This window comes from Gallinula chloropus, assembly GCF_964237585.1.
Source record: "Gallinula chloropus genome assembly, chromosome: 4".
NCBI classification, from domain to species: domain Eukaryota; kingdom Metazoa; phylum Chordata; class Aves; order Gruiformes; family Rallidae; genus Gallinula; species Gallinula chloropus.
The window spans coordinates 83,267,947-83,290,140 of NC_140088.1; the positions used below are offsets into that span (position 1 = coordinate 83,267,947).

Here is a 22,194-nt window from a genome sequence, read left to right on the forward strand (position 1 = left end):
TGCTTCTCCTGGCTAAAAATCTGCCTCCCTCCTCCTTGCCCCCACCAGACGACAGGCTGGCAAAGGCAGCCATCACCATCGCTCGCTTCACACATCCTTCAACCTTCCAAAGAGGCACCTGCTCATCAAAAGCACAACCTGCAAAGCAACCTGGTAAGCCACATCTGCCCCTTCTCCTTTCTTATTTCAGCCCCTCTGACTTATCTGGACACCCTTAAAGCAGAAAGCCAAGCTGACCACCCAAACATGAGATCTTTCCCCATCATGGTTAGGTGAGGTCTCAGCCATGGTCCTTGTCTTGTTCGTTCCACCTCAGAATGCAGAAGATGGGAGAAGAGTGGGGCTGGGCAGAGAAGCCTCAAGTCAGAGAGGGAACTCACAACATGGAGCGTGGCTCTGGTCTGAACCAAACGCTCAGGGAGCTTTTACTTTGCACCTGCATGCGAGGGCAAGTCCACTTTCAACAGAACCCACCCATCTCAACCTCAACCCAGAAGCCTCTTGCATGCAGAAGAAAAAAAAAAGAACAGAAACCCACCCAGCAAACCAAACATAAGATACCTTGGTGGGTGCTTGTTTGTGCTGGAGAAGATTTGGGCAGGGTCCCTCTCCCAGGTTAGTGGTAGGATGGGGTGGACAGCTTGCAAGGAGCCTGCCGCTTGCTCTCCTTCCTGCTGAGCTCTCCCATTGCCAGACAAAACCCAAACATGAGACAAACAATGCATACGTTGGCTTATTTATAGAGATCACCTTTAATGCAAATGCCTCCCATGGAAGAGGGTGCACTGAAACGAGCAGCTCTGAGTGGGGCGGCTTTCCTCAGCACCCTGGTGCTCGCAGAACCATGGTGGCTTGTTGGGGCCATGCAGGCCAGAGGCTGGTGCCTGCACCTTGAGAGAGAGCAAAGGCACCGAAATGCCCCCAAAATGGGTGCCTCTGCACATGGAAAGGGGCGGTGAGGGGCTGCGGCGGGGGAATGGGTGCACACAGGCTGTGTAGCAGCAGCAGGAAACTCAACAAGAAAAAAAAAGGACACCCCCTCACATACACACCCCCCAGAGCCTCAAATGCAAAATGCAAATATGCACTCATCCGAGACCTCGGAGGGACGGCTTAGCATCTGTTCAGCCCCACATGAGGCACCACAGGGATTTTCGGTCCCATAGCAGAGGTGAAACGGCAGCACCACTCCTCCCCAGCCTGCCCAGGCACCAGCGGGAAAGGGGACAGGAACGGGCATCGCTCATCTCCCCCTCGCCAAGGAAAACCTCCAACGCCCCAAAACAAAATACACAACCAAAAAAATGACCAAAACAAACGAAAAAAACCAACCCAAAGACAAAACACTGTTATCACCAGCTAATTTAACACTGTTAAAAAAAAAAAAAAAAAAAAGATCAGAGGCCACCCAAGAGCTGCCCTGGGACCTCTGATTACCGGCTGATTTCCAAAGCCTTTCCCACAGTCAGGCCTTTGCAGCGCTCCTCCTCGCAGCAGAAGTGTTTTATAGATATTTATATATATATATTTATAATATTTAGATACTGTGTATGGTCTCAGACATCCCAGCTCGACTCAGGTTTTGCAAGTCTTCCTCCTTTCAAGCCAAACGAGACGCATGACACCATCCCGAACTTCTCCGCGTCCCGCGGGAAGAGCAAAACGGTTTTGGCAACTTCACCGGTGGAGAAAGCAGTCCTGATCCGGAGGCTCTGTGAAACGAGCGTCATGGAGAAGCTTCTCGTCCCTCTCTCCTCCCCTCCTGTTCATCCCCCTGCCCCCACCCCACCCCTCCATCCCCCGGCCGCCCGTCCCTCGCACCGCCGGCATGGGGCTTTACACCGTCGCCCCTAGCATGGCATCTGTCCCCGTCAGGATCTCATTCTGGTTGGAATCCAGTCCAAAAAATTTGACCTTGAGTCCGTCAACTGGGTGGACCACGGGCACCAGGGTGATTTTGGGGAAAGTCCTGGTGGCGAGCTCAAAGCGGCTGGTGCTGGCCAACTCGATGGCCAATGCCTTGAGGAAGAGCTTGGCCAGGTGCTTGCCCAGACAGGTCCGTACACCTCCTCCAAAGGGGAGGTAGTGGAACCTGCCATCCTTGTCTTCGCTTCGACCCTGCCCGAAACGGTCTGGGTCAAAGACATCCACGTCCTTGAAGACGGGAGCGGTGTCGTGGGTGTCCCGGATGCTGTACATCACACTCCAGCCTTTGGGGATTTGGAAACCCTGCAGAGAAAAGGGAAGGGGTGGAGAGAAAACCAGAGGAATCAATCCTACTGTAAAGAGGGAAGGAGCAGGAAGACAAGATAGAATTGTTTTACTTTCTCTGATTTTTCCCCATTTTCTTTGGGTCTCTTATTCAAATGTTATCCAGATTTAAAAGAAAAACAGCAGCACACAGGGCTGGGAGATGGGACTCCTGGGTTTGTTCCTGCCTCTGTCTCAGGGACCCGACGGATGATCCGTTGCTATTTATTTACTTTGTGGTTGCTGGCAGAAGTCCCCTACCAGGAACCCCGCGGTGCTCAACTGCTGCTGGGCAAAGGGAAGCAGCTTTTCTTGTGCCTGTGCCGTGCCTTGCACACCAGCCAGCCCTCCCCAGAGCATCCCATGGCTTTGCTCACACACTGCCGCCTGTCAGCCCCACACACCCAATGCACATGTCAGGGGCTGGGCGATGAGAAACAGGGTGGATTTATCATCCCCTGAGCACTTTAAAAGGTTTCCGACTCAAATCATTACATCAGTAGGATTTACAGCGACAACCCAGGTCTCAAGATTTTTTGTTTTGCCAATAGGAAGTTCCAGCCGTTGTGGTGAGTAATCCACATGTCATCCAGCAGCTCGAGATGCCCTGTGCACTAAACTTTTCCCTTGTCACACCTCAATTTAGTTTTTGGCGTCAAACGCTGCCACAAGTTGCACTTTGAAGCATCACGCCTGTCTCCTCTTTTACAGCTCAAGTGCGTCCCTTCCCTGCCATGGGCCAGATCCCACCACCCTCTTCTGAATCCAAAGCAAGTCCACACCCCAGCATCATTGGCACCTAATCTGTCCTCCCTGAGGTCTCATCTAAGCCGGGCTCAAGTAAGCCTTGCAACAACATGCAGAAGACTGTTTAGGGGAGCTCGCGGTGCAGCCTCACCCCAGAGAGACAGCAGTACTCACATCCAGCTCGAAAGTTTGCAGCACCGTCCGGTACCCCCCAGAGATGGGGGTGAAGAGGCGAAGCACCTCCTTGATGACGCAGTCCAGGTAGTGGAGGCTGTTGATGTTGTCAAGCCGCAGGGAGCCCTCACAAATGCAGCCGTTGTGGAGGATGCCTTTGCTGCGCAGCTCCTCACGCAGCTTCTCCAGGACCCGGGGGTGTTTGAGGAGCTGCATGATCAGAGAGGTGCTGGCACTGGCGGTGGTGGCGTAGGCAGCGAAGATGAGTTCCAGGGTGCCATCCTGAAAGACATGAGCAAAGCTGGGGTAAGACACAAGGATGGATGGACAGACAGATAGACAGACAGACAGAGCAGCAACCATGGCATGTCAAGGGACAGGCACGCATGTCATTTCTTTCCCCTCCATATCATAGCATGTAGCACCATGGGGCAAAGGGACAATTCCCCCTCCTTGCCCTCTGCATGGACAAGTTCTCTGGCTGCTGGGGTGTGTCTGCTGCTACTGATGGGAGGAGGAGGGCAGAATCACTCCCCCCCACCCCGAGATGTTTTCCTTGCCCCTTTCAGATGACGCTGCAGAGATTTCACCCACACCCAACAGCTCTCCAGCCTGATCATGTCTAAGTGCAATGTCTCTCATTGTGCAGGCATTGGTCTTGGACACCTGCCACAGGGAGCTTCCTGCAGAGCCTTGGAGGATGCTGAGGGCCAGACAGGCAGGTATAAAACAAACTGGGGACAGGTCTTGATAGCACATGAAGTACAAGTTATGCCACAACACTGCTGAAGATAAAAACCTGCCTAGGGCCCATCTGCCCTGCAAAGGAGGCACCATAAAACTGGATAGATCAAGGGATGAAGCTGGTCAAGGCTGAAAGCTTCAGCAAACCTGTACAGTCTTTTGGTATTCCCTGGGAATGCTTTTTAGAAAAAGATGAGTGTGAACTGCAAATAAACGTGGCCCATAGGAAAGCAGCTGGATTCTTGGCACCATAACCCACCAGATTCACCCCCATCTCCAAGACCACTTTGTGGTCCCCTAACTCTCACTGACCATTTCAAGTCTTCCCAAAAAAATGCTCCTCACACCAGCTCATTCTTTATTCTTTGTTCTTTGAGACTCCCTTCCCTGCGCACAGCAAGGACAAGGTGGCCTTGGGGAAGATCTTTACCTTCAGCTCCTGCATGGTGAGCTCCTTGCCGTGTTCTTTGCCGCTCTCTATCAGGATGTCCAGTGCATCAGCGTAGTCCTTGCCCTGCGTGTTCTGCAGTTTCTCCTGAATGGCTTTCTCCAGCCCCTTCTGCAGCGTCTCACGTGCCCGGATGCCCTGCAAGGTGAGAAGCCATCAGACCATGCAGGACACAAAGCCAGCATCATTATCACCAGCCCATCATCCCCAGAGCTGCAGATGCGCTCAGTAATGTCCAAGTAATACAACTGCAATTGTAGATGGGGTCAAAGAGAAGAATAAAGATGCTGAAGTTGTTCCCTGGGCAGAAGGAGCAAGACCTGAGCGGGCAAGATTACAGGCAAGAGTAATCAGCACCTATGTGCAAATGACAGGTCTGATGTGGGAGCCCCAGTACTGCACCGGTTCACAGGCCTCTGGCTCACCCTGAGATGTATGGCAGCCCCTGGGAAAACTGGCTCTCAAAGGAAAGTCAGTTCATCCAAAAGGATCCTCTTCCCAGGGCTATAATGGGCTTTCTGAGCAATTTTATCACCGGGCCTAGTAAAGCAATTCCTGTCTGTATGCAGCTGCACCAAGCTAACCTGCTGCTGCAGATGCTTCTGGGCTGCAAACAGTTGGGCTTGTTCACACAACGACAAATTTGCAGCGATAGCCAAAGAAAAAAAACCATAACCCCCATATTTCTGTTACATACTTTCCCTGTGAAAAACATACAAAATGTTGTCTATGCTTTTTGTTATGTTTTCATTTTGCCTCGTTCATCAAAGAACTGGAAGAGTTCTTCAAATGAGGAGGTCCACTGACCTGCTTCACCTGGGGACAGGAGGAAATTAACAGGAGAAAGGTCCCACAAGCAAAAACATACAGCAAAACTGATAGTTGCAAGGAAGGAAAAATCCCACATTAAATCTGGGGAGCCCTGACTGTTCTCCCTCACATGGAACCACAGAGTCCCTAGTGCTCTAAGAACCTCTGAAGGGATCTTCCCCTCTGGTCCACCAAAACAGGACTTTGTAGCCCAAAATGGACTCACTTCTAGAAGTCAGAGGGTGAGAAGACGTCCCACTGAGAAACCACAGAGGTGAGGATTAGCCACCTCCCCATTAATTCCAGATTGGTGCTATTGGCTGGTGGAGGACTCAGCCCAAATCTCTTACCCTCCTGTAGCCGCTGAAGGGCAGATCCACAGGCAAGGAGAAGACATTCTCCACAAACTGCTGGTAGACCTCAAAGAGGCGGTTGAGTTCCTCATCGGGGATACGGAAGCCCAGCAGGACGCGGATGGCCATGCGGAAAGTGAGCTTCTGGGTCTCATGGTAGACGTTGATGGACTCAGGGTTGCTGCTCCAGGCCCGAAGGGTGTCTTTGATCACCAGCTGGATCTTGGGGAGATAACTCTCCAGTGCCTCATGGCTGAAGATTTTAGAGAAAACCTACAAAAGAGAGTGAGCAGAGATTTCTAACCAGTCACAACACTCCCCTCTTCTCCTTCGCTAGCAACCAGCTTCTGCCCGTAAAAATGGGGCATCACAGCTCCACTTAGCAGAAGGGTCATTATCACCCAGATTTCATCATCCAGCACCACCAATTTCTAAAACAGTAGCCAGAAAGGGTCAATGGAGAAATATCATCTGACAGATCCTTCTCAGGCCAATTCCCACCACAAGCATCACAACACCACGGCTGTGCACACACACAGGAACAGGCAAGCTTTCCTCTCCATGGGAAGAAGCATCAGTGGTTTCCACCACCTAGCAACGGTCCTGGTTTAATGTATGCAAAAAAAAATTAAGTAAACCAATTATTTTTGAGGCATTTCAGATCTCTGTGAAATCTGCTTGAACTTAGACAGGAGTTCAAGCAGGGAAGAGAGGCACGCACGTACACAGAGGCCGCGATCACGCACGGCTCATTTCCTTGGGAAACTGGGCAAAAAACCCCTGATGTCAGCAGACAGTATTAATTTAAAGCTCTGCGAGTAAACACTGCGCGGGAGTGGGCCTCCCCAGGTCCCCCATGCTAACGGCTCCTTTACTCCAATTTGGGCCAGGGCCCACGCGTTGCGTTGCACGAGGAGCTCAGCAATGCCAGGAATGTCCCTCCAGCCCTCCCCGGTGCAGCCCACAGCACACGCTTTCATTCGGCATCCCCGCCGCATCCCTCCCAGAGTGTACCGGAGGAAAAAGTACTGTTTGTTTATTTTTTATTAACCTACAGACACAGAGAGAGAGAGAGAGAGAGAGGGCAGCACGCACACCACATGCCAGGCCTCCGGGAAAATCAAATTAAAACAGGCTCCCAAGGAGGGAGCTGCAAAGCCTGCATAGCCTCCACTGGTGGCCAGTTCCCCAGGGGGGGCTCAAGGCAAGGTGGGGGGGCTGCAGAGTTATCAAACCAACAAGAGGCGAGAAATCAAAGCCTCCCCTCTTTCCATGAGCACTGGGCTCGCTGGAGCTGTAAATGTGAGAATTTCCTCCGCAGTCAGCACTCAAAGGGAAAGGTAACATTTTCCTGGCTGCGACCCCTCATTGCTAATGCACATCGTTCGCTGGGAGTTTGTTTGCTGAAATAACACCTCTGTCCCCTCGCAGCCCCGGTCGGGAGGCTCGTTAAGAATCGCTTCATAACGAGCTGTACTTGGGCTGAGCCCTGAGTCAAACTCATCACACAATGCACGGCGGGACTCTCAGAGGCTCCCTGTGGAAATACCAGCATGCAAAGAGGGTGGTAGGAGGAGGGCTGGGTGGGGAAAATGCAAGCCTACTGACAGACAGATCTGCCTGCAGACAGACAGACAGCTGTCCCCAGATGGCTATGCAGGGCGGGGACATGAATGAAGGGAGCGAAGGAATGAATGAACCAGCAGCAGGGCTCTGGTGAGATCATGGTGAGGGCACGAGACAGTGTGGCTGCTGCTTTCTGCTGCCTTTCCATGCTTCACAAACTATTTTTGAGCCTGGAAAGGGCAGCAATGCTTGGGATGGGTGGGGGGTGAGTGGGATACAAAAGGCTGGAAGTGCTAAAGCTGAGCACCTGGGGAAGGTACAGAGGGAGCTGACCTGATTCCTGGTGCCCATGAGCAGGACACCAGGCTTTGATGCAGAGGAGTGCTAGCAGCCATGAGCTGTGCCACAGGGATGGGACAGGAGCTCCCAAGTGGTGCCAGTGAAGGGACCCCACATCTGCCCATCCAGCCACTTTTCTGCCCCCACACTGTGAGGTTTGGGGTAAGAACAGAGATTCACAGGGAATTACCCTACTCTCCCCAAATGTTTCCCGTGACTCAGTTTCTCCAACTGAAAACAGAGGCAGTGAGGGGACAGCCCTTGCTTAAGGAGCACCAAGGCTAGAGTCCCACTTGGAGCCACCATCCCAAAGGAGGTGGCCCCTGGAGGTCACAATCTGGGGCAAATCCTGTCTTCCTCCAGCTCTGCCCAGCATCTCCCACAGGCAAGGGATTTAGGAACATCCCCCTGCAGCCCACAAAAAATGCAGCAGCCAAGAAAATGCTCTGGACCAGTGATACAAAATCGTTGTGGCGGTTCCATGAACAAGCCCGGGGCTAGATCTACACCCTGCAGACCAAGCCAGACTCTGATGAGGAGAAAGGCCATCCCAAAGAGTGATGCTCAGCAAAGGCACAGAGAAAGGGACCCTTAGGAGAAGACTAAGCCCCTGTGGATGTCACCACACCACCTGCCCAGCCTGAAAAAGAGGGAGCATTTAGCACTGGGAGAATAGAGGGACTTTTTTCTTTGTTTTCATCTCTTTTTTTAGCTGCCCTTTTGCTACCAGGCTCCTCCAGCCCCAGCCGGCTGCACCTCAAGTCTGACAGACCCGCAGCTCCCTGTCCCTGTGCCGGCCGACGTTGTGAGCCCCGACCACGCTGCCAGCTCGCTGCGACATCCCGTCCGCTCGCCGCCGCTGCGCTCCACGCCGCCTAATCCCAGATGTCAGCAGATCCTTCCCTAGCCAGACACAAGTCTGGATCCCCTTCCAGTCACCTCCAGTTCAACCCTGCATCTTTCCAGTTGATTAAAAAGGAGGAAAAGGCAGCCAACTTTCCCCGACAAACCTCCGCGCTTCTAGCCTAAAATTCCTGCGCCCTCTAGTGAAGCTGAACCAAACGTCTTGGCCGCTCGCTGGAGCAAGACCAGGCAAAGCCAAGGAGCATCGGTGCAAAAAAAAATACCCCAAACCCACGTTGTTCCAGAGTTGCCAAGAGGCAAAATCAGCACTAAGGGGATGCTCGGCTGTGCTAACATCAAGATGTGACAGCCCAGTTGTCGTGGGGGTCTGGCCGGGTGGCTTTGGCAGCAGTGCTGGGGCAGTGGCCAGGAGTTTTCAGGGATGCTGGGAAGTGTCCCCCTTTTCTCACATTTTGCTTGTCCTAAAAGAACCATATCTGGGGATTTTCTCTGTCTGGGGGCATTCATTTATACACAGGTGATCACCCCACACAGAGGGCGACACCACCACCCAGAGAGCCTGGCTGGAAACTTCTGAATATATCTCATAGTGGAAACAGGATATTTAAAGATTTATGGTTTTCCTAAGGCAGAAAATTCCTTCTCAAAGTCTCAGCTCCAGGATGTCCCAGAGTGGTCCAGCTCCATGTGACAGCGAACTGCTCCTGATCCCAGCCAGAGAATACCCCAGTCCCATGCTTCGACCACACCAAAAAGAAGAGGACATTCAAGTGAAGAACCCTGAGCATTGATCCACAGCTTTTTCATGCATAGCAAAGGCTGGGGTAGTGAGGCATTAGTGGGGATGATGCTTTTCATTGTGTTTCCCCTCCTTGACACTGGCCAAGCCTCCCCACTCAAGCACCACTTTCAGCCCCTGCCTTTTTGCTGACCATGACCTGCAGGTCCCCGGCTCCCACCGGCTGCACATCGGCTCAGCAGAAAGGGAACAGAGCTTTACCTTCCTCCTCACCAGGAGGAAAACTTACCATTTGGGATCAGACACCTGCAACTCATCCAGCCCACGCTGGCCAGAGCTGCTGGCCTGACAGCACGAAGGCACAATGAGCGTGGAGACATTTTCACAAACCAATTTGGCACCCACCAGCAGCTTGGCCGGCGGGATGTGTCAGGAAGCATCCAAAGCAGCGTCTCAACCTGGAGACGTACTATTTCTTCTTACATTTCAAAGGCCAGGCGGTGTTTGTCCCAACCCTGTCCTGTCGCCACGTTCTAATGGATGTCTGCCTCTCTTTTGGCATCAGGCATGGGGCTGCCAGACATGGAGCCCACTGCCATGCTCCAGCGGGATTGTAAACTGTGATATTTTTGGAGTGGGATGAGAAGGCTCATGGGCAAGAGGCTGCCCTGGCATCAGGAGCACAAGCAAAGCGAAAACACAGCAAAAAAACTTGTGAAAACTATGCAAGGCACCGCAAAGTGAAGAGGACCTCCCCAAAACCCCTCTGCTGCCCTGACACACTGCTATTTTTAAAGGGGCTTGCCTTTTGCAGGCACACAGCAAAGAGCTGATGCTTTTTCTCCCCATGCTGTAACTGGGAGATAGACTGCTCCAAGGGCTTTTGCTCCGTTCCATCGTGTGAGGAATGCAGGGCCACTGAGAAGCCAAGAGCATCAGCTCCAGACCACCCAAAATGAGCAAGGATGGGTTTGCCCATCGAAGCGTAGTGCTGCATGCAGAGCACAGGTGAGTGTGGGGGTCCTGGGGGAGCTGAAGGCAGCAACCTATCCAAGGGAGATATGCAAGAGCCCCATGAATGCTGCAAGGTGTCTCCAAAGGCCATCTGGTTGCAGTAGCTGGAGTCTCCAAAGCACCCAGATGAAGAAAAGGAATGGAGTGCCTTTGCAAAGAGCAGTTTCACTGAAATTCAAATGTTTCTTTAAAAAATATGCTGAAAAAAAACCCTGTAAAGATCATTTTGGCATCCTTGGGCCATGTCACGATGATCACACATCTTTCAGGGTGGCCAGTAGCCCTATTTTTTTAAAAAAAACCCTCTAGGGCTGAAAGAAACTCTAGCATTTTTTTATTTTGACTTGAGTTTGCAATAAAAACAAGCCAAATAAATTGAGCCATTTCCCCACGGCCCAAAAATCTCTGTGTCTGAGTATCTCTCCCACAAACCCTCCACATGGCATCAGAGACTAGCTTTCAATCCAGAACCCTTGAACAGACCAAAGGGGTTGTGATGCACAGGCTGGGAGTAGAGCAAGAACAAGCAGGACACCCTACATCTGTCTCAGCATCCACATCTGCAAAGCTGCCTCAGGTCTCAAAAAATCCAACATTGTTACCAGCAAAATGCAACCAGCTATGCTGAGAAAGTTAGGGATATTAGCCCACTTCATGGGGATACCTAAACGTGCTCAGCTCTCCAGCATCTGTGTACCTACACCACCTCTGAAGAGCTGCTTCAAGTGCCCACCCCCCATTTATTCATGGGCCATCAGTGCATCTGAGGGGAGAAAAATTCACCTTGCATACTGTAGCCACCCATCAAAGAGGAAATCAAACACAAGAGAGGAAGAGAAATAATACATCACATCACAAAGTCATGAACTCACACAACACCAGACTGGTTTGGGTGGGAAGGGACATCCAAGTGCCCCCCCTGCCATGGGCAGAGACACCCTCTGCTAGCCCAAGGTGCCCAAAGCCCCATCCAGCCTGGCCTTGAACATTGCCAAGGATCCAGGGGCAGCCACAACTTCTCTGGGCAGCCTGTGCCAGGGCCTCCCCACCCTCCCTGGGAAGGATTTCTGTCCCACATCTCTTCTCCATCTGCCCTCCTGCAGCTGAAGTTCATTCCCCGTATCTTGTCCCTTCCTGCCCTTGTCACCAGCCTCTCTCCAGCTTTCCTGGAGTCCCTTGAGGGACTGGAAGGGGCTCTGAGGTCTTCCTGGAGCCTTCTCTTCTCCAGGCTGAACCAGCCCAACTCTCTCAGCCTGTCTCCAGAACAGAGGTGCTCCAGCACTTGGAGCATCCACAGTGGAGCAAAGAAACAGGAAACAAACAGAAGCTGTGTCCAGCCAGAAAGAAAAATAAGAAAGGTTGGGTGAAGAAGATGTCCAATGGGCCAACCACCTGCTGCCTGTGACTGGTGTCTTTGCCTGGAGCTGTGGAGAAAGAGAACCCTGGAAACCCACCAGGCACAGAGCTCATCACAGCATCCATTCACAAGTGTCAGATGGCTGGGCTGAGCTGGGATGGGCTGTCCTGTTCCGGTTTTGGCCATGTACTAAATCCTCAATCTGTGACATGAAGATAAGTGCTTACCCAGAGCTAAAGAGAAGCAGAGCAGCTTGCCCAGGTAGCAAGGATAGTGCCCTGTGCACTACTGCAGAGCCAATGCAGAAAAGACCCCTTTTTGCTGACCTCCTACATCTTCCTGGAACACAGAGGGTGGACAAAAGGAAAGGGTCCCCACGTGTTTAAGTAACCCAGAGCACAGACTCTCCTAGAGACAAAGCCAGACTTGGCAAAGAAACTAGTCTCAAGTGCTCTTCTGTGGGAGCACTTAGACCTCTGTCCTGCCAAGTGCTCCACAGGCTGGGAGCAGAGCAGAGGACAAAGGGCAGCCACATTCGGGGAGGGGATGAGAGGGAAACCCTCACTTCATGATGCAGCCCTCTCCATCCTAAAGGAGAAATTGATAGGACAAGGAATAATGGCTTTAAACTGAAGCCAGGTAGATTTTAAACAAGATATTAGGAGGAAATTCTTCACTATGAAGCCAGGTTGGATGGGGTTTTGGGCAACCTGGTCTAGTGTTTCTCCCATGGCAGGGAGGTTGGAACTAGAAGGGCTTTACATTTAGTGGTAGAAGTGCCACCTAAGAAGTAATGAAGAGCATCATTAATCTGAAACTAAGCACTCGGTCCCCAGGGGGATGAGTGGGATATTATGAACCACAGCTCTGCAGGTTGCTTGAGCTGCTTGGAAGGATGGACTATGATGCAGTAAACAAACAAATCCACCCAAAGAAAACGTAGAACTGATCCTGAGTCTGAAAAACCCTCTTCCATCCCTGGAATTAGTTCCTGGCATCCCCCATTCCCACCCTAAATTCGAACCTTGACCCACGCAGAGCTACAGGCTGTAGACTTCCAGCCAGCACAGAGCATTGCAGCCCAAAGAGGGGCTTTGTCTTCTCCATGCCCCACAGGACATCCCACAGCTTCCATCCTGGATGGCACAGAAAGGGAGAGCAGTCTACATTAAAGAGGTTCAGCTCATAGGCTATACCCATACAGCTCCTGTGCTGTATCCATGCTCCGACTCAGCACAGCTTCTCAAAGCCAGGTCAGAGCTTGCAGGGAATTTTTGGGTGGAAGGCTCTATGAAAAACACATTAAATTTGTCTTTCAGCCAGGAGTGCCTGTGCTCTGCTTTTTTTTCTTTTTTTTCCTTTTTAATCCATTGGAATGACTCTGGATTTACACCACTGGAGATGACAGCACTACTTGGTCTAAAGTCAACGAGCCAACCTAGCTGACAAATTCTTCCCCGAGACCGCGAGCAGGAGCCCTCCTCCATCAATGAAAGCCTTTTCTCTGGCTCCAGTGGTGTTATCCCGTGGGTTAAAGCTCACAGGGCAGCAGCCCGACACGTACACACTGAGAAGGGGCTGGGGCAGCTGGAATCCAGCCTGCTTGAGCTGACCGATACAACTTGGGGGGGTTGGGGGATTGTATAGAAGGGGGTGGTTTCCTTTCCACTGTGGGATTTACAAGCTACACAGAGGAGGGCATTGGGATTGGGTGGAAATGCAAGGAAAAAAAACCAAAAAAAACCCAGAAAATCTAAAAAAAACCCTCTTAACAACTGGGATCAAGGGGTTTTGTAGTGTGAAAGGTATGTTCCTGCTGCCTCCCATCCCTCCTTCCTCCTCCCACCCTTCTCCCCCCCCATCTTCCTCCTTCCCTCCCTCCCCCCAGTCCAGCCCACAGCAGCTGGTTTATATTTGGTTGTAAATTTATGGCCCCTTTTGTGTTCTTAATCCTCTTGCAAACTATATTAAAGCCTCAGACCTTTCTACTTGGTGCTAATAAGCTCAACACTTGTATGCCTCCAAGGCAGAACATTAATTGTGGTGTGTTAATGAATGATGTAGTTTTGGACAGTGAGACAAAACAGGCCATTTCTCTGCACCACTGTCTGCTTCCTCCTCGAGTCTCTGGGTCTAGGATGTCTACCCAGCCCACGGACTGCTTTTATTTTATTCTTTCTTTTCCTTTTTTAAGCCAGCTGTGCCTATTTTGGGATTACTATGCTGGAACAGAGCACAGGCCCGGCAAGTCCAGCGCTCTCCTGCCAAGGCTGGATGCTTCCGAGGAAAGTCTGAGTCCCACCTTCCCCGTGCACCGTAGCACACCCGCGCCAGCAGTGCGTATCCTGCACAAGGAAACTCCTTCCTGGCCCCAGGCTCTGCTCAGTCTCGACCTAAAAGCAGAGAGCCATGCGTCCTGACCGCTTCCAATTCCCATTTCCTTCTCCGCCAAGATGCCGGGGTCCCTCACAGGCAGAGGCACAGGAATGCCTCCCTCTCTGTTTGCTGAACTTCAACTTCCCACTGGCCTTATATCCCATAAAAATAGAGCCCATGCTATTGCCCTGCCTAAGAGCAGATTTGCTTTGCCTTCGTTACAGCTCATATTGACCCAAGGATCAACACTCCCAAAAGACACACAGGGTAAATCCGGAGTGACTGCACTGATTTCACTGGGGTTTCACAGGTAGAAATGAGACCTCATGAGTAGAAATGGGAACTGAAGATGTCTACAAGAACAGATCTAGAGTGAGACATGAAAAGGACCGAGTGAACAGGCAGGCTGGGACAGACTATGGCAGATGTTGCATGGCTGTGCCACCAAAACAAAGGCAGGATGGGGAGAGCACTGGAGACAGAAGTGTGGCACAAGGAATACCCTCAGCTGGGCACTGACCCAGTCACCCCTTCCAGATGAGTTACTGTAGGAGAACAAGGGCTTCCCTTCACCAGGACACATCACGTATGACATCCTTAAGGAATGATGTGCATCTTTCACGTGATGGGGAGGGACATGGATCTGTCACCAAAAAGCCAGAGCCCATGCCTATGTCTGTGATCAGGCAGACATGAGAGAAGCGTGGCTACTCTTGCCAGTAACCCCCAAGGTAATTTTGAGGCAAAATGCCACCACGGAGGAATGGGCTGTAGTGCAGGTTACCCAGATCCTTCTCCAAAATCAACATAAACTCCCTGACTCAACAGCATTAACAGCCTGTCAGTAGATATTCATCTCCGGAGGGAGGCTGAGGAGTTTTGGGTTGCTTTTGTTTACTACTTGTAAACCGTTCTTATCGACCAGCTTCATCTCAGGCCAAGGACAGAGCCAGCACTGATGACATCTGCAATAAAGTGATACCCCTGTCGTGGGCAAGACCTGCTCCCAGCCCTGCTCTCCCCATCCATCTCTCCCCATAAGCTGTCACGTCCCTGGGCAAAGTTGACTTTGTCCCCAGAGAGCCCCTCTCCAATAACTGGAGAGTTCATTCCCCAAAAGGGGGAAGTTTTCTCCAATTTATATTAACTTTGACAGCTTCCTGCAGGGGAGCTTTAATAAATAGGGGATGGGAGAGCAGAGAGCTGCCATAGCTACCAGCTTGTTAATATGGCTTTGTTCCTCCCGAGCCCCTTTTGCACGTGCATCTTGGAGTCTTTTATCAACACCTTGCGAGATTAAAACCTTTGGGATGGAGAAGTGGATTTTCACTCACTTTATGGAAGAGGATGCTGAATCCATGAAAAATCCTGAAGAGAAGCAGAGACAGGGAAACAACAGACCTGAGAGAAGAGCTCCAGGGACAGAGTTGCACAACCCACCTTTTATCCCATCACCATCATGAGCAAAGCGTCCCACTGCAGAGCCAGTAGCAATAGCTGCAATTCGCTGATCTTGGAGTTACACTGAAGAGCTAAAACTCTTTGGAAAGCTTCACAACACATGGCCAGCGAAACAGATGATTTCAATGGCAAGCTACCAGAAACATCGTGCAAGAACATGTTGGGTTTAAAAGTCTTTGCTAGCACTTGTCTTCACATCTCAGTGACAATCTGTCCCACCAAGAAGATACCATGGCACGATTGCCAGGGAATGATGAAAGAGTATCTGCCAGTGCTGCTGCAAATAAGTGCAATTCCACTGGCTTTTAGAAGATGATGAAGACTTATTGCAGGTGGTGATCATGTAAGGGTCGGAGGAACAAGAGTTAGAGATGACCCCAATGGTTGGAGTTGCAGCAGAGGGTGAGCACATGGGGTATTACGCTCCACCTTTCCTTGTGTTGGCTACCACCCTAGACCACAAACAGCTTCATGAGAAATTGTACCTCACAGACGATTTGTGGCAAGACCAGGGGAGAAAATACCTAAAAGCAGGTGAAGGCTCAAACTCAGAGATGACGGAGAAAATATCATGAGAAGTGGATGGAGCTACTGCTCCAGAAAGCCCCAGAATGCTTTAAATTGAATTATCAAGAACCTAAAAGGTTTCCCAGGAAATGCTACTACTCTTTTCCATGGAGCTTTCAGACTGCTCTGATTCTTTTAATATTTCTGTGCTTACTAGCATCCTTACTACAAAGGTCACTGAAGCCCATGAAAAACGCTGTCTTCTGCCAACCAGGTTCTTTGCTCGGTTCCCCGGAGGGTCAAGAGGAAGGTACAGACTGGGCACCTAGGAGAAAAACTTCTACTGAGAAGGAGCAAGTTTAAATCTTGTACCTCTTGTACCTTGGACCTCTCATGGTCTCAGCAGCTGGGTGGGGAGAGTTAAAAATCAACACTGTTTAACAGCAACAAAACCTCAGGGCTAATGAACTCAAAAGACGCAGGTAATTTCTGCTGATAGAAGGCACCTGACCTGGAAAAAGACTTTAATCTGGTCATTGCAATCTCACCAAGAACAAAATGATCTATTTTTCTATTGGTTTGCCTTATCTTGGCGTGCACAACCCAGTCCAAGGCGAGGGATGGTTTGCGTAGGGGAGAAGGCAATTCTGGTCGCTGGGCTCAGGGGTGCGTGACGCACAAGGTGCTCAGCTCCATGAAAACAGTAATTAAGAGGAGACCAAGTGAAGGAATCAGAATAACCTCCTGTTTTCAAAGGGAAGGGAAACCGCTGAGCCCAGCGTACCCAACCCCATGCCGCTGAAAGAGAAAGCTTAAAAAATAATTAGCTACTCTGGCGTCCTGATGATATGGGGAAAGCGTTCGCTCTTGGGTATGCAAGAGCTGGAAGCTGAGGCAAGGTGTGCGAGCAGGAGCAGGCAGAGCTGGGAAGGGTCATCCCAGGATAGTGTTCTGCCAGACTACCTGTTCTCAGGAGGCTTTAGCCATCCCTCAAGGAGGAATTAGGATCCTCGCCAATTTGGGATTGTGCAGGATGCCAAAAAATGGGAATGCAAAAGGGTTTGGAGGAGGAGAAAGGGGATGCAGACCTGACTTCAGGCTTAGAAAAATCCGAAAGCACTGGGATTCACAGTGTAGGGTGTGACATATATTTCCCATTAGTTAAAAACACAAAAGTGAAAACATTGGGTATAAATACTGAATCTTTCCTCTTTCCACGGTGCTGGTATTGCTCCTTGCTGCTGCTGGCACTCCCCATCCGAGCTGTGGTACACATTACAAGTCCATCAGGATACCACAGAGGTCAGGCCTCCCTTTTCCATGACCCTGTTCTCATAACCCACGCTCTCCTCGCCTCCCCCAGTGCCTGGGCCTGAGGTCTGAATTCCGCGGTTTTATTAAGGCGAATCGCAACCAAAGGCCTTCAGCTACCCGCTTTTCAGTAGCAAAAATTATCTTGCCATGCAGAAGATAAAAGAAGCAGCAAAGGAGCACAGAGCACCTTCAAAATCTCCAGCTGCCGACGTTTAACCCTCCCTTAACAGGACATGAATAGGAGCCAAAGCGACTGCCTTCTTCCCGACACCGCAGGAAAGCACATCGCTCCCCGTTTCCCTGCACCATCTCCTGCTGCAAATCATGCAGGGAGGCCCATGAACTATAGCACTCCCTCTTCAACAGCAAGGTTAGAAAAATCATCTCCCCCCCCTTAAGAAGAAAAATAGTTGTAACCCAAGCAAATGGGGGTGTAATTGGAAACACAGAGTTTGCCCAGGCTTTGGGTAGGGGTTGTCACCTCATCGCTTGTGGCGTCGCTCAAGTCCCGGCTGCCCGCATTAAGAAATGTGACTAATGAGTGTCATGGGGTGTTTGTTTCCTCAACTCCCCCAGGAGAAAAGAGCAAGCAATTGGGTTTGGGGAGGATTTTACAGAAATACACATGCCAAAATAGGAAATCCTACTGGAGCAGGGAGAGGAGAGCCGGCCTTGCCTCAGGGCAGGGATTGGGGCAGCCTCTTGTCGCTCGGTAGGGTGCTGGCTCTTCCCAGCAGTTCTGTCTCTTGGGAGGGACACACTACCTTCACCCCAAATCTGCTGCCTGCTCCAACCCATCTGAGTCCTGTGAAGGACAGGATGGGAATGCCAGCACCCACACTGCAGCACCAGCCTACACAGGCTGTCACCTCTGCCACCGCCTTTGCCTGAGGGAACTCTGCTGGTGGGGGGAGCATGAGGGTGATCCCCCACATCTGCTCAGACTCAACGCCCCAAAACCAGTGTGCCCTGCGCTACCCGCCAGCCTGTAAGGAGGGTTTCATCCTGGGATCCCAAGGGGGTGAGGCAAGGCAAGACCCCAGGAGGGTCTCAGCACGCCCCCAAGAAGCTAGGTCCCTGCCTGCACTTCATCTCAGGACCCCATCAGCACCCCAATTTCGCTGAAATAAAACGCACAGAGAACCCCACCTCCCCAGCAAGTACAACCCTCACGACATCTCCCTGCAACACCTCTCTGTCAAGCCTGGAAATGAGGAGGGCGGCGGGGGATGGTGTCCCACTCCTTGCCCCCCACTGCCCTCCCGCTGCCCGCATTGCCCTTTTAAGGGCCCTCCGGGACCGCGCTCACCACTCGGTTCACGGTAGCCCCCGGCACACGGGCCACCGGTTACGGGGGGGGCGGAGGGGGGGCGGCTAGTGGGGTGGTGATGGGGTGACAGGGGAGAGTGAGAACACCTCCGTTCTCAGCAGCAACCTGCGGGGCAGCCCCGCGCCTAACAACTTCCCCTCGCCCTCCCCATCGCCCTTTTAAATTCCTCAAAGGCATCGAGCCCGGACAGAGATGGGATGGGACGAGGGGGGTACCGGGGCGCCCACGCGGGACCTCCAAAGCACGGGGAGGTCCGCGGAGAGATGGGGGAGGGGGTACGGAAAGGAGAGGAGGGCGATGGAGAAGAAGAGAAGGGGGTTCCCCCGCCCCCCGCCTCGTCTCGCGTGGGAACCTCACCTTCCTCTTGTGACGGTGGATGTCGCCGATGGAGTTGGCCACGGTGTTGGGCCCCAGCAGCATGCGGGTGCTGCGCGGCCACTCGGTGCTCACCAGGTGATGCTCCCCCATCAAGATCTTCCGCACGTTTTCCGCCCCCGTCACCCGCACCAGCGGCCGCCCCAGCAAGTGCGTCTTGAAAACGTTCCCGTACTTCTCCCGCCGCGAAGACTGGAAGCAGGAGCCCTGCGGGGGAAGGGGGGGAAGCAGGAGTGGGGGGGAAATACGAGGGGGGGGGGCAGGTTACATCTCTAATGCCCGCGCAGCCGCACCCACGCGCGGGGATCCCCACAGAGCAGTTTGGGGGGGGGGGGGGAAGGGAAAGGAGGGGTATGTTAGCGCTTGAAGGTCTGAGGGAAACCCAGCCTGAAGTGGAGGAGGGGGGAAGCGGGGTAGCCCCCCCCCGGCTCCCTCCGAGGGGGAATCCGGCGCTGCCCGCGGCGCGCCCTCTCCTCCCGCTGCCCCGGCGGGGGTCGATGCCCTCCACCCCCTTCCTCCTCCTCCTCCTCCTCCCTCTTACTTCTACCTTTACTTCCCCTGGCACTTTTTAACCTTTCTTTTTTCCCCTTTTCTCTCTTTCTTCCCCCCGCCCCCCATGCTCTCCCCCCTCTCCTCCCCCCCCCCTCACCCCCCCGACTGAATTTACTCGAAAGGCTGCAATTTGCCTAAGTAAATCTCCAGATTTAGGAGAATTTAATAACTTTCCCACATGCTCCGGGAGGCGGGAGTGGGGGGGGGGAGGCTTTTGTCGGCGAGGAGGCGGATGGAGCCGCGGGGGTGGGGGGTGTCCCGTCGTTTCCCCCCCCCCCCCCAAAAAAAAAGCCCCCATCCCGAGTGGGGGAGAGTAGCTGGGAGCGCTGCAGCTCCGCGCCCCGGTGCCGGGTTGTGAGTGCGTGTGTTTATTTTGAAACAAAAGCGCGGTTGTGATTTTCAGATGTTCAGGTGACCCTGTTTCTTGATCTGCGTAAATATAATTAAAGTCCTTTTTGTGGCATTAATAAAGAGTTATTTGTACACCATTTCCAGGGCAGCACAAAGAGGACCTTTATGTGGGAGAAGTTTCGAATGGAGTCCAATTTATACAAAATTTTGTATTTTTAGCCCTGGACTCTGTTTGGACGGAGCCTGTGGAAAAGCGAGAACCCTTTTCTGGTCCCCCTGTAAAAATCTGATAAATTTCTTTAAAAAATAAAGCCCTATTGAGAGCGTGCGGTTAACCCCTTCGGCGCCGCTGGCGGGGAGGGGGCCGGCCGGGGAGCGGGGCCGCCGCGTCGGGCTCCCATCTCAGGGCTTCCCCGGTAGCGGGGAGAGGGGGGAGGGAAACGGCCGGCCAGGGGAACCGGGAAACTCCGCAGCCCTCGCAGCCGGGACCGAGCTGCCCTGCCCCGCCGCCGGCTCTGCCGTCCCTCGGCGGTCCCGTCAATGAAACGCGACCTTCGCCGGCGGGAGCATCCTCTCCGGGCTCTCGTTTGCTTATTCTCAATTTTATTTTGCCCTGGGAGGAGGGGGTGGGAAATCCTCCGGCTAATTTTCCTCGGAGGTTCCTTCCTGGGATGCTGCGAGCCGCGGGGTGCCCCCAGCCCGGCCCGGGGCTCCCCCCCCCCCGCAGCGGGGCACCCCTCGGCCGCCTCCTGCCTCCTCTCCTCCTCCTTTTTCTCTTTAATTTTTTTTTTTTCCCCTCTCTCTCTTTTTTTTGGCAGTCACCCTCTCGCAACGCGGTCCGAGGGGATCCCGCTCCGCCCGCCGCTGTTCAGCATTTAGCAAGGTTAATCCCGGGTTAATCTACCGATTACCTCCGCGGGCTTCCCCCAACACCGGACCCGAGCCGGGCGGGTTACAAACCCGACGGCAACAGCCCCGGCGACGGGAGCCCATCGCACCGGCGTGGGGTGGCGAGCGGGCGCCCATCCACCCTCGCCCCGGGGCTACCTCCCACTCTCGGCTTTCCCCCCCACCCCCTTTATTTTCCTTTTGCCTCGAGGATTTCGGCTGAGGGTAGGGAGGGGGTTAAAAAAAGGAGCTTTTTTCGGCAGCGCCGGGGGACACCCCAAGCCTCCTCCCCGGCACCGAGCAGCTCCCGCCGGGGAAGCCCGGCAACCGGGGAGCGCGGCGTGGCGGCCACTCCGGGGCTAACCCAGCCGGGCCGGGGCTCCCGCGGTCTCCAACACGCCCCCCCCACCACCCCGCAAAAACCCATCTTCCCTTCCACCAGCCGCTACCAACCCCTTGCCTCAACTACCATCCCCAGCTCGCCGGTAACCCGCATGATGCAATCGAAAGGAAAAGGGGGGGAAAAAAAGAAGTTTTTTTTTAAAAAAAAAAAGCCCTGAAAAAATAATAAAAAACCACCGGTCCCAGCCCACCTTCCAGGGAGGGGAGGGAAGGGAATCCTCCTTACCTGCAGGAGCCAGTGGAAGGTTTCTCCGATTAAAGGGAATCCCATAGAGCCTTTAGGGATTGGTAGCTTGCAGGTTTTGTCGCGGGTGGCAGCCCAGCGGAGCTGCCACAGCTGTTGGGACACGGCCAGCAGCAAAGTCAGTGACACCAAGCACGCCGCGAGGGTAGCCAGTGCCGAGACGAGATCAAAACTTGCAAAAAGCATATTTGGAAGAAGGAGGAGGAGGAGGGTGGGGAGAGAAACAGCCCCTTGACAGGCACCACACTCGCACCCACACACACACACACACACACACACGCACGCACGGAAAGAGGGCGATTGCGGAGCGCACGCTAAAGGCTGCCTGGGGGGTCTTTTTTTTGGGGGAGGGAGGGGGGCTGGGCTCGCCCCCCTGTCGCTGGCAGGTTAGAAAAACAACAGGGAGGGGGGAAAAAGGAGGGGTGGGGGGAGAGGAAAAAGAAAAAAAGATCTGAGAAAAATAAGAGGGTACTAAAAGCAGTTTCTCCTCTGTCCCTCTCTGAAAACTTTGCTCTTGCTTGGAATAAACTTGATGGAGTGACACAGGCGAAGGAAAAAAATAAAAAGAGAAAAAAAAACCCCAACCAAAACACCCCACACACAAAAAGAGAGGGGAAAAAGAAAAAGAGAGGAAAAAACCACCCAACCAACAAGACCCCCAAAAAAGGGGGGACTCACACACACGCGACTGAGTAGCCAAAAACTCGAGGGGAAAAAAAAATAGAAAAAATAAAGAGGAGAAAAAAAAGTGCAAAAAGAAAAAAATAAAAAAAGACCCCAAAAAGTCCAAATGCAGATGCTCTGGCTCTCGCTCGCTTTCAAGGCAGTCACACACACCAGAAGGGGAAAAAAAAAAAAAAAAAGGAAAAAAAGAAAAAAAAATGGAGCGAGAATTTAAAAAATATTAAAAAATCATAAAATAATTCAGCCACGACCTGGAGAGATGGAAGAATTAAATAGCTATATATATGTATCTATATATACGGAGC

The 22,194-nt window shown here is 52.5% G+C and overlaps 1 protein-coding gene across 2 annotated transcripts; it reads right to left on the reverse strand.

The window, feature by feature from the left end:
• Positions 1 to 1,836: 1,836 nt before the first annotated feature.
• CYP26B1 (cytochrome P450 family 26 subfamily B member 1) lies at positions 1,837 to 21,391 on the reverse strand (the record flags this gene model as incomplete). 2 transcript variants are annotated; one of them, XM_084263461.1, is made up of 6 exons in its annotated part: positions 1,837 to 2,229; positions 3,172 to 3,453; positions 4,346 to 4,501; positions 5,524 to 5,799; positions 18,751 to 18,975; positions 21,188 to 21,391. In XM_084263461.1, 6 exons carry the CDS (start codon positions 21,389 to 21,391, stop codon positions 1,837 to 1,839), a joined length of 1,536 nt encoding a protein of 511 aa, XP_084119587.1. The 2 variants fall into 2 exon arrangements, with proteins under 2 accessions (XP_084119587.1, XP_084119588.1); XM_084263462.1 differs by lacking the exon at positions 18,751 to 18,975.
• Between the last annotated feature and the right edge of the window lie 803 nt (positions 21,392 to 22,194).